Source organism: Cynoglossus semilaevis, chromosome 6 (assembly GCF_000523025.1).
Source record: "Cynoglossus semilaevis isolate Cse_v1.0 chromosome 6, Cse_v1.0, whole genome shotgun sequence".
NCBI classification, from domain to species: domain Eukaryota; kingdom Metazoa; phylum Chordata; class Actinopteri; order Pleuronectiformes; family Cynoglossidae; genus Cynoglossus; species Cynoglossus semilaevis.
Genome location: NC_024312.1, coordinates 9,020,439 through 9,032,165, shown reverse-complemented (window position 1 = coordinate 9,032,165; position 11,727 = coordinate 9,020,439). Strand labels below are relative to the sequence as shown.

Genomic DNA, 11,727 nt, shown 5'->3' with positions numbered 1-11,727 from the left:
TAATAATCAACACTCCATAGAAACTCAGATATTTTATTCCTGACTGAAGTTTGATAAAATAAATCTGTGATCTGGAGTTTTTCATAACAACTTGGAAATCAAACATGAAGCATTACTGTCTTTTTAAAATATTTTTAGGAGCGAAAGGCCATTTATTGATTGAATTGTGATGCATTTATAAACCCAGCCACAGTGGGGCACAAGGTCCTAAGCCTGGATAATTCAGTTAGGGTTGGGTCAGGAGGGGCTTCCAACATAAAACATGTGCCAAAACAATCATGTGGATCACAATAGTTTAAAAATAGAAAAAGACAGAGGCCCAAAGCAAACAGCTGACAGAAGATGCATTTATAGATGAGTGAATAGTCCTTTGATAAATCCAGGTGTTTTTTACAAGAGATTTTTTTTACATTTCCTAATTTTTACTTCTTTTTCAACCAAAAAATAATAATAAAAACAAAACTCAGAGAATTCCTTCCAGACATCAGAAATATAAGATTTATTTGCAGCATGTAAACAAATGTTTACTCTACAGTAGGCAAAATAGATTAGCCTGGATACATCGCCACATCAAAATGTCTCCTGCATAAAAATGTTAAAAAAATCTTTTTAGTGCCAGCCAGTGGATTCATTAACAGTTATCAAGACAAGATGCCATTCCCCCTTAGTGGGTCTAGAGAATATAAATTGTTTTTAAATTGAAGTCAAATATGAAAACAACAAAAAGACATTTTAAGCTATGATAAGGCTTTAATTGCATTTATTAGGTTAATGCACGCTTGTTGTGTGAAGTAACAAAACAATAATATAGAGTGTATACACATAAAACCAACAGTTCCTTGTTTTATTTTGTTTTTTTGTTTGTTTGTTTTTAAAAAAAAAACCCTTCAATAGCCATGAAGAAGAGAATGTGAAGGCGACGACACAGTGGCCCAGCAGTTTACCCTGTGGCCTCTAGGCAGGAAGTGATCTGTGGGTTAGATTATATTGTACACTAATACAGGGATTAAAGTGTTAACATCAGATTAGCGCCTGACCTCAGGGACACTGGTAGGTAGCCCTTCCCAATCCTGACACTCCAAGATTACAACTCACACTTCGCATGGTTGGAGTGGGAGTAATTCACAACAGAATGAAAAGCAGAACAAGTCTTGGAGTTTGAGGACAGGCCATAGAGAAAATGGGGCTTGTATTTTAGATTCCTTCTAAACCAACTTCTGGTGGGAAAAACATGGGAAATAGTGACTCACACTGAATGACGCACAGCTCTTCATCATAACAGATACAGAAGACTAGTAGACCTCTAACATCAGACGGCAGCCCCTTCACAGTCCTGGGACATTCTTGTTGAGATAAAATACACCAAGGACCTTAGAGGACAAAATATATGTTAGTCATCAATCTGTTATTGTAACATATTTTATCTTATCTTTTTGTCTTGCACAATCTATTATTTTATTTTACTGCAATTGCTGTTTATTTGGGATATTACCAATGTCAAAAATAAATATTTAAATTTGGCCCTGTTGGGTATTCAAGATCTAGTAACACACAGCTACAGTCAGGACTGTATGCATGTACTCCTAAATTTTTGAATGACTTAAATCCATTAAAATGTTAGTGTTAATTATTGTATGGGAAATACACTCATTAAAATGCACTAAGATTAATGTTCTCTTAAGAAAATTTAAAATATCCCATTTCAATCCTGATCAGATCATGTGTAATAATTTATGTGGAAATGAATTTGCAACATTCACACATATATATTATATACATATAATCACATATGTGTGATTGTATATGTGTAAATATATATACACATATATGTATATTTATTGTCATATATATGTATTTAAATATAAATTGAAAAGGACAAAGAACATCTGCAAACACAGCAAATAACTCTGGTCAAGGTAAAAAGAAAATAACTCCAGATGTGTATTACAACATAAGCACACTGATTAGTTAACCCACATGCATTGAATCCCCCTGTTACATGTGCAACCATGTTGCCAGCATTTTAAAAAACCCAGAGAAAAAAGTATTTATTGTGGGCAAGTTTGTCCACATTGTGGTAAATCAGATGAGATCAGGAGGTCGAGGCTGCCGTTTCCTTCCCTTTGCATCCACTCTTCTCTGAACCACCATGCATTCATCACACGTTTATACAGCAAATGATTTGCGGTAGATAGACCATGCTGACACCTTCAACACAACAGACCCGTTATTCCAGAAAGCTCAGCACCATCTCCCCAACTCCAAGAAAGTAGACACCCTGTGCAATCCCAAAAAGAGGAGCAATGACTAACGCACGACACGTTGCACCTTTTAGGAACGCAGCCGGCCCTTCGCGCCTCAGGATGCGCCTGCAGACAATAAAAGATATAAGACCCAAGCATATTCCAAACAGGCTTTGGTTTTGTAGATATCAGGGAAACACGTTTGTACCTCGTGCAATCAACAATTCCTCTGTATGTGTCCTCCCCCTCTCCCTTCTGTAAGGTCTGCAGTCTAGTCTTTATTACTGTATGAAGAGAAGAAGTGGAAGAATCAGGAGGGGAATCTAACAGCAGCAGTATCCCTCACCTTACTTCTTAGCTTATCACAAACTACACTATTTACTTGTGTCTACAGTAAAAACATAGGGATCCAGTATGGTATGCCTTCGTTCTAGTGTAATAAAAAGGACATTTCACACTTTCAGGTGAAGATTATCACTTTAATTTATTTTATCAGCTGACCTGTTTTCCCCCCTTATCAATGGCCCAACCTGTATTCATACTGAAGCAGTACTCTCAGTGCTGGGCCTAGGAACCACCCTTAGACATTGAAGCTAACCAAGACTAAATCCAGTGGAGAGACGAAAAATATTCATAAGGTAAAAGATTGGCAAATAAAATATATTGCTGCTTTAGTTAATAGTGTCAAAAATGTATTTCTCAAAAGTTGTACTAAAAAGTAGCAAACTTCAGTCAGTAAAAAATAAATATACGTGTTCTAGACCAGTTCAGAGTTTAGTCAGTGAAGCTTTTCTAAGCAACTAAAACATCCATTTGTTTGTTTCTCTACAGTTACAATTTAGTGAGACTTCAGAACTTCTCATGCTGGTTTCTGAGGCCAGCACGTGTCAGTACTCATTTACAATTGAAATAAATGTAGCCTCCCTATAAGTCTCTCGTAGACATCTGTGTTTCCACCCTCAATTATGCTTTTGTGACTGTGTGCCACTCACCATCCAGTGGTGTTACAGCCACAGCTGCTATTGAGCCTGCAGTGCAGCCGGCCACAAAGGACTGCCAGAATGGAGCCTGGGCCTGCATGTCGCCCTGTCCACCTGTTCTTTCTCGTCCCAGAGCATTCAGGTTGGCAAAGAGTGGGAAGTAGATCATTGAGAAGGGGACGTCCCTGAAAAGTATGGATTTGGCCGTGGGAATTCTCAGTATTGCAATACGATAGAGTTCTTAAATTTGACTTCTGTTTGAAAGTATTTTAAAAGTATGTTGTTACGTGTCAATAAGTAAAACATTTAATTTGTGGTGTAAGAGGGTGTGTTTAAGTCGTGTGTGTGTGAGTTCATGTGTGACCTCATTAAAGTTGCTCCTGCTCCCCTGTAGAGACCGGCCAGGCCACGAGTCCTCAGTAGCTCTGCGGTGATGCCAGTAGCCGAGGGTCGTGGAGGGGTGGGCCGGGCTGGCGGTTGGGTGGCCACTAAAGATGGAGCTGGGCCAGTGGCTGTTGACACAGGCCTTTGAGCAGCTAACAGATTTAACACATAATTTCAAGGTTACATTTAAAACATAATAAGTTCAAGGTTAGCGTAGGTTTACAGACCAGTGTTGGTTTTTGTATTGAATATTTGAGCACTTATTCTGTGGATTTATTTTATTGCCTTGAAGAGCTAATTAGTTTGAAGAGAACATATTCTTATTTTATGTAAATATTATGGTTCCTAAATGACTGAGAACAGTTTGGCTCTTTACACACCTGTTTAACCACCCGTATCTGTGTATCTACCTTTAAATAATAGGGAGAATGGCTTCATGTAACCATAGCAACAATTAAGCAGTTGGAGAAAAATGGCTACCGGCAGATTCTGACTAACTTTCTGACTGTCTTCAACTTCCAGTGTCTTATAGCACAGCACTTCATGGGCAGTGGTGCTTAGCTTTTGAGCTGTAAATGATACCGACCCAGCAGCTGAGTAAAAGTAAGGTAAATTGCAGATCATCAAATTCGTAAGAGTGTACATTTTGTAGAATATGTTACAGAAATTACAATTTAATAAAGAAATGTAAATATACCAACTCTGAGAATAAAATAGTTCCAAAATGCCCATTAACTCACCGAGTCTCCCAGCATCCTGCAGCTGGATCTTGAGCATCTCCATAGGAGTGGTGACTACAACCTGACAGGTCCCAGCACCACAGCCTGCCAGTACCTCGCCCCACAGGGGCAAATGCCTGCAAACACAGTTTTCATTTGAAAAAAAATACGCTGCAGATAGTATGTAGCACAGAGAACAGAGGAGTGATGACCAAAAATGAGAGATATTCTGATGATACATTTTCAAGGTCATTTTGTTTCCTTAGGGACCTAATGTTTGTGTGTGTCTTATTGTGGCAACATGAAAAAAGGAAGGGAACCTGTCATTCTAAAAGTAAATAATAAAATATTAATGAGAAAAATAGACATTTTATTGTAAAATATGTAAATGGAAAGGCTCTACTGCTAAATTTGACAACTTGAAGCCCAGTTTTTGTACACGGCCATAAGTTTTTTATTTACTTCCCCTGACAACTGAACATCTGCAGTAACAACTGACAACGACCCCTACTTAACGTTAATTTGTGCCATATTTTGTTGCTACAAATGAGGGACATCTTTTAAAGCTAGCGCTGAGGTATGGTAAATATATTTGTAATTTAATGATTTTTTTTAATTGTGTAGTTTGGTTAGTTTTTTCTGTGTGACTACGCTAAACTAAAACTTTAAAATTATCTGTCAATGCACGTGTTTGAAACATCAAACTAAAATATTGTGATTTTTTTTTACAATTTGATCAAAATTGATCAAATATTATTATTTCCCTGTGATCAGGCTGGATCAGAACCTTTTAGCCTTTTTCAGATATACATCATATCATAATATGGAGGCACCATTACCCATCCTTGGAGAGCTTCTGTCTAAAGACATCATTGGCTGCCAGCTTGATGGCTTTTTCTGGTGTAACCAGTGTGAGATTCACGGCTGCACCTGCAGAAGACAAAGACAACTTAAAGCAGAACAATTTACTCCACATGATGCAAATAACCCACACTTCAGATTTAAGCAGTGCACTGGTGTTAACAATGGCATGTGGAGCAGGATAAGCTCATGTTACACAAAGATGTAGTGCTGTTCGTCACAGGGATTAGAAATGTAGACAATACCTCTATAGCAACCGAAGTAGCCTTCTGAGCGCACAGTCTTTGTCAGACAATCAAGCCTTTAATGAGAAAAAAAAGAGAAATTCACAAAGGTTTCACTCAAACAGTACAACACTACACTGACCATATTTATAATAGGAATTATCCGGTGCACTATTTGTCACTACCCCCATGACAATTGTCCTTGTCTGTGTCAAAAAACACACAAATCCTTTTTACTATCTCTGAAAATGTGGAGTTGTATGAACTGTATGAACACTCATGCAGAAACTCTTTCAAGTTTGAGGAGAATTTATTATCCCCAGTACATTTTCCATCTCTGACTCAGAGGGGAAAACCACCGTCTGCTAAACACAGGATGGCCACACCCAGTCAGCAGTCAGTCTGAAAAGTCACCAGATTTGCCCAGTTCTTCTGCAGGTCTAATCCCGACATACAAATGCTCCTTATTTCTGTATTTATTTTTTTTAAATAATGTTTTACTGCTGCACATGATCTCTAATCTACTCTACACTGTTCCAGATTTAGAATGAGAGTTTAGCTGCCTTCCCTTAGAGTCACTGGGAAACTATGTGAGAGGAGGTTGTCTAAATAATGCGGCACAGGCTCAAATTAGAAATGTGTTACCACCAAAGGATGAAAATGTTTGGGGGAAGAAAGGATGTTAAAACCATAGGATTGCAGTGTCATCATTTTTTTTAAATTTTTGTTTTTTGTTTTTTATTTAGGGTGAGGGTTACTCCAGGCCAATGAGCCCAACTCACATTCCCTTGTAGACTTGAACGCCCTGCTGGTTCTGTAGGCGGGTCTTGGCCAGGTCAATAGGAAACACGCATGTCACACCAACCAGGCCTGCCACGCCCCCATTAATCAGCTTAGCAGTGAGGCTGCGAGGGGATAAACACAGACACACGAACACATGGATGCACATACACACAGCCAATGAGACAAGCCACGCAGATGAGAGATGAGACAAACAAATGCAAACACAGTACAATACACTACTTCCTCTCTCTCTCTCCCTCACCCTCTCCCGCTCTCTTGCTCTTTTATTACTTAAACACACACATGTATGCAGAAAGAAGCAACTTTTATTTCACGTAAACATCTAATCTAATCAGAAAAGAAGGAAAAGACTTACCTAACTTTCTTTTCTGCCATCCTGCTCTTGTCTGGGCTCCAGGCCCAAATCCAGTCTTCTCCTCTGTTTACTCCTCCACTTCCACTCTGTTCTCCTTTTTCCACTTCTTACGTCTTTCTCTTTCCTTTCCCTTTGTCCTTTATGGTTAAAACTGAGACTGTAGGTTCTGTGTCTTCTGGCCAACTTTGCTGCTGCTCCGTCGAGCTTTTCACTGTAGACCAGTTTCACTTTGACACTGTAAAGGACAACAAAACAAACCAAGTCATTTATGGAGATTAAATATTGATCTAGTTTGATGATTAGTTGATTACAAAGCTGCGATTCAAAGAATGACGTCTCACACTGACTCACGGACTCTTTGAAGTCATCCATCATGGTAATCCATAAATGTAAACAGAGGCATGCAGTCGTAGGACTACCATAGACAGACAGAACATCTTGAGTCTCTCTAATCTGTCAGCTAAAAGGATAAGAATATGCAGTCTAGGAAGGAGGGCAGAAGTGAAAATGAATGGCTTACCCCAATTTTTCTCTTCTTCTCTTGCATTCCCCAGTATTTACACATGCCTGTAAAAAACATTTGAAGAAAAGAAAAATTGTTGGACTTTTTTTTTTTGTGCCTTTTTTTTCTTTTTGTAAGAGTACAATAGTTAGCTTGTTGATCGAGGTATCATTGGTAATATAAGACTTGAGTCTGAGCTTTGGCATTGGTTTGTAGTTTGTCAGATTCTTCTATTCTTCTCTGCTTTTCTCCCTCCTTACCTCCTCCTTTCCTTTAGTCCCTAATTAATCTCTCCCTTAATCTCTTCACTTCCATTCTGCATCTATTTTTTGCCACTGTAAATTGTCATTATGGCTTTATTAGTACTCTCTGGAGGGACTATCACACACAGACCCTGAATGCCCTTTCCATTAACGACATTAGTACGCCATTATTGTTCTTCCTTTTTTTTTATACATTCCCTTTCCAACTGTTTAATTACAGTCACATTCTACACATGCCTCTCACTGAGCCTCTTCCTGTGTAACTTTCTTTCAGCCCAGCTCCATTCACGCACAGTGGTGACCCTGCCAAAGTGACAGGGTGCTTCAACCCAAGCCAACCTAAAGCTTACAGACCTCTACAGTTCCTAAAACTGCATTGGACCACAAGTCCCAGCTCACACAGTTCATGCAGCACGGTGCACTTTCATTATCTTACGCCATACAAACACAGCAGTGGGATTTGGGGGCCCTTACCTTTGTCGGAGCATCCCACAGGCAGGATCAAACTTTGCTTTCACTTCCACAGTGTGTGCAAGCAGTGGTAGTCAAGCGGGAGGATATGAGAGAACCAGCAGCCACTCAGGGGCTGTTGCACAAACACCAGTATTGTCCGACCGCCTTAGTCCCTCCCTCTCGTGGTTACTCCCCTGTGTGACACAGCCTCAGCAACACAGCTCTGCACTAACACAACTCGACATAAACTCATGCCTGTGGAGCTGCTGCTGCCGCCACACATGTAGAAGACACAGCACACACAGATGCCCCCCCCCCCATTATGATTCAATGTGCATTATTAATCCAATAGATGTTATTTAGAAAAGTAGACAAGATGGGCAAAAACAACATAAGTGGCTGTTTGTAAGTAGCTTTTTATTCAGCAGTCTCAATTATTACATAACACACCAGGATGCACTGAATGCCTCACATGTCCACAGATTTGTGGGAATGGTCAATGACTAGTGTGATTCTTTGTACTAGGCTTTACACAATTTAAATGTATTACATACATACTTAAATTAATTTTTTAAAAAAAGTTTATCAACAATAACAGCACACGGTCAGCTCAGTGCAACTAAACTGTTTTTCCATGCGTATTGATCCGTGTGTTGACTCCTGTTGATGACATACTAATGACAGTCATTGATCATTTTTCTCATCAGCAGTACAAAACACTTAGGGTCAGGGGTGCCTTTTAAAATAATAATAAAAAAACAACACTTTTTTAGACAACAGGAAAATGAAAATAAAAAAAAATGTTTAATTAAATTCTAGATATCCTTGTCTTGATCTCAGCTACAAGGACATCAGTTTTAAAGGGCAAGTGAATATTTCACCATTTGTACAAAACTTTTAAATTATAAGCTTAAATAAGACCATAGCATTTTGTTTAAAGATATCAGTTATCACCTCTTGCTAAAGAATAGCCTGCAAAATGAATCATCCAGAACACAATGCTTTGGCTGTAATAGAATCAATACAGCCTTAGCTGTACTTAATAACAATATGGCTCAGTTCCAATATGCTTTAGTTGTGAACTGTGCAATGCTATACTTTAGATTAGTATGCTTTTTCTGCATAGGAGCCACAACTTGAACTACAAAGGGAACGCAGGATTTTGATATTCCAGAAGGTAGTGTTTATTTACTGTACCATTGTTTGAAGACAACTTAACAATGTTATGGGTGTAATAATTATCGAACCTAAAATGGCAAAGTCACTGTCAGAACATTTTTGCAGAAAACAGCAACTCTCAGGGGAAATAATGGAAGTAATGTTAATGAATATTAAAAATAGGACAATATAAAATTGAGAATAATAGATACCTAAATCAGGAAATACATAATTAAAAAAGTTTCTTATCGTTTTTAAGTGCAAAACCAGTAGTAGTAATAAGGTGCATCTTTCGAATTATATCGTCTTTTACTTAAGGAAGCTGTTGTATTAAACTTATTTATTGAATTACTAAAACTATTCAATATAAACAAGAAAGCACTGTGCAGTTTATTTTGCTGAAAAAATAATCTCCAGCGTCTTGCGCCCCCATCAGGCCAAACGGGAAACTCTCACGTCTTTTTTAAAATCTAACTTTAATAACGAATAGTAAAATCACAATCCAGTTTAACAAAGTGAAATCATGCACTAGTTAATTAATAACGGATTTTTTAATGAAATAAGCTGTCTTTTAGTTTGTATTTGGTACAGTATGATTTAATCTATTTCGAATGTACACGTTATGGTTGGACATGTGAGATAATTAAAACAGAAATATTAGTTCTAAGACTGACCTTATAAATAATGTCTATAAATATGTCTTCTTATTTTTTATTATTATTATTTGTGGCCTCGTGTCAAATAAGCTATTGCGTGTCTGATAATATGTGCTTTTCTCAGTCTACGATAGGGGGAGCCACTGTCTAGAATATTAAAAAAACGACCAACTTAAAGTTGTTTACTAAATCATCTGGGAAATTACTGTACCCAAAAGTATTTATCTAAACAAATATGTCTGATCTTACGTGAGCTAAATTAAAGGTAGCTATCATGACTGCTTTAGAAGTTTTATTTTTCTATGTTGAAATTAAAACATAGGCCATATATAGGCAAAACATGTTAATCTTAAAAGGAAAATGTTTACTGCCTTACAAATTATGACTTAATTATTATTATATTATTTATTTATTCATGACTCGTTATTTCATCACTGACTTTTAAGTCTAACGTCAAGGCATTCCCTTTAAACGGTCATCGAACGCTGAACTCAGTGGGGTATAATGGGCTTCAATTCGTTGTTGCGTAAACTCATCTGAAAAGGTAGATAGATGTGTTCCATATTTCGGGTTAATCGTGTTGATAATATACATTTAACATATATTTAACGACCGATCTGTTTTCACAAATTCTCTAAATTATAGCTCAACTGAAGTTTCACCTCCTACTTTTTGAACGTTGGTATCGCCCTACCCATCTGCTCAGCTCGGTGAGACTGATTGAAACAGATTGTAGTGCTCGCTCACCGGACATGACGGCCGCATCAAGTTTACTTCTGCTTGTGAATTTACGGGGACGATATATGTCGCTTCAGAACTACTTTCTAATGTGAGAACTAACGCAACACCACTTCTCGAGTCCAAACATGTCCCAGGGATGTATAGTTTCTGTGGAAGAGATCCAGTCCTGGTGGGAAGTCCCCGCCATAGCCCACTTCTGCTCGTTGTTCAGGACGGCGTTCAACCTTCCAGACTTTGAAATAGAGGTAAATGAAACTTGTATTCGCCTTTTTGTCGAACCAATGTGTTTAAAAGAGGAAATGAAAAGTTGTTTGTGTCAGCGTTTTTGCTTTAAATGGCGTGTGGAGTGTTTTCTTGTTTATCCAGCTTAGCAGTGTTCTTTGAACTTCTCTCAGTGGTGAACGTTATTGCCCAGGCAATCCTGTTAGATAACGAGCTAGCACTGCTCGTTAGCACTACTTTAAGCTAATTACCAGTGTTCAAACCATATAATAAAATGTTACTGTCGCTGCTGAGTGGAACTGCTACGAGTTTCGTTCGTGCTTCGGAGTTTATAGTAAAGTTATATCTTGTTTAGTTAAAATGATGCTTGAGTGTTCCTGGCAGTAACTTTATGGGAAGGTGTTGGTGCGAATGGGCCATGTGCTGCTGGTTTGTTTTTATTTAGTCAAAGCCTCGTGGTAATGTTTATATCGGATCTTTCGAAACGGTGTCTCGCAGTAAAGTATGCAAAATACACCTGCCCATTTAAACAGTAAAAAATGAACTCTTGTACTTTTAGTAAACTATATTATTCGGTCTGATGTGGCCTGATGGTCAGTTGCATTTTCGACCCGAGTTATTGAATGTAAAACTCTACGGTATTTTTTTCCTTACATGAGATAAAGTTAAGTTCATGGCGTGAGATTCGAGTTTATTGTCTCAAGCCATCTGGCTTGGGTAGCCATAGGGACACAGATGCTGTTGTGGCATTGTTTGCACGACCCGACTCCTGTTGCAAGGACGTAGAGGGTTAAACGTTTGTTTCCGGCCTAGTTTGTCTAAATTACAACTCTTTAATATAATTGCAATTCTATAATTGTATCACTAAACGCAAGGTTTATTACGACACAATTTCACAAGTCCAACTTTGTCACTCGACTCCTTTTGCTAGGTTATTTCCCTGGTTTACAACACTCTTCATTTCATTGCGGATCCCATGTTTAACATCAGCGTTTGTAGCGATTGTTTAGTAGTTCGACAAATGATTGCTTTCACAATAAACAGTGTAAGGTCACCATTGCACATCAGCAACCTCTTTCACTCATTCATCCCCCACTCCACCCCTCACCCCCCCCCCCCCCCGAGAGAGAGAGAAAAACACGGAGGCTACGCCTTGTTATTG

General features: G+C 38.3%; 2 protein-coding genes across 9 annotated transcripts in view; one reads left to right on the top strand and one right to left on the bottom strand.

Annotated features, from left to right (window-relative positions):
* Positions 1 to 475: 475 nt before the first annotated feature.
* slc25a18 (solute carrier family 25 member 18) lies at positions 476 to 8,102 on the bottom strand. 7 transcript variants are annotated; one of them, XM_025056421.1, is made up of 12 exons: positions 7,810 to 8,102; positions 7,091 to 7,137; positions 6,912 to 6,985; positions 6,571 to 6,805; positions 6,194 to 6,316; positions 5,433 to 5,488; positions 5,166 to 5,256; positions 4,348 to 4,463; positions 3,588 to 3,759; positions 3,236 to 3,408; positions 2,225 to 2,527; positions 476 to 1,370 (listed from the first exon to the last, which is right to left on the bottom strand). In XM_025056421.1, exons 4-12 carry the CDS (start codon positions 6,588 to 6,590, stop codon positions 1,195 to 1,197), a joined length of 1,230 nt encoding a protein of 409 aa, XP_024912189.1. In that variant the 5' UTR covers positions 6,591 to 6,805; positions 6,912 to 6,985; positions 7,091 to 7,137; positions 7,810 to 8,102; the 3' UTR covers positions 476 to 1,194. The 7 variants fall into 7 exon arrangements, with proteins under 7 accessions (XP_024912189.1, XP_024912190.1, XP_024912188.1 ...); XM_025056422.1 differs by having other exon boundaries at positions 6,922 to 6,985; XM_025056425.1 differs by lacking the exon at positions 6,912 to 6,985 and having other exon boundaries at positions 1,235 to 1,370; positions 2,225 to 2,369; positions 2,452 to 2,527; positions 7,810 to 8,094.
* Positions 8,103 to 10,084: 1,982 nt separating this feature from the next.
* cecr2 (CECR2 histone acetyl-lysine reader) overlaps positions 10,085 to 11,727 on the top strand; it is a 25,431-nt gene continuing 23,788 nt past the window's right edge. For both annotated transcript variants that reach the window (XM_008311820.3, XM_008311818.3), the window contains exon 1: positions 10,085 to 10,588. In XM_008311820.3, coding sequence (XP_008310042.1) covers positions 10,469 to 10,588 — 120 coding nt within the window. In that variant the 5' untranslated portion in view covers positions 10,085 to 10,468. The remainder of the gene's footprint in view (positions 10,589 to 11,727) is intronic.

Bases quoted from the DNA above. Each gene is read 5' to 3' on its own strand.
- slc25a18 (XM_025056421.1), bottom strand. From the start codon at position 6,590: ATGGCAGAAAAGAAAGTTAG. The intron at 6,317-6,570 runs GTAAGTCTTTTC...ATCCCCTCGCAG, and splicing joins ATGGCAGAAAAGAAAGTTAG to CCTCACTGCTAAGCTGATTA. The intron at 1,371-2,224 runs GTCTGTTGTGTT...TTGTCCTCTAAG, and splicing joins TGAGCTTTCTGGAATAACGG to GTCCTTGGTGTATTTTATCT.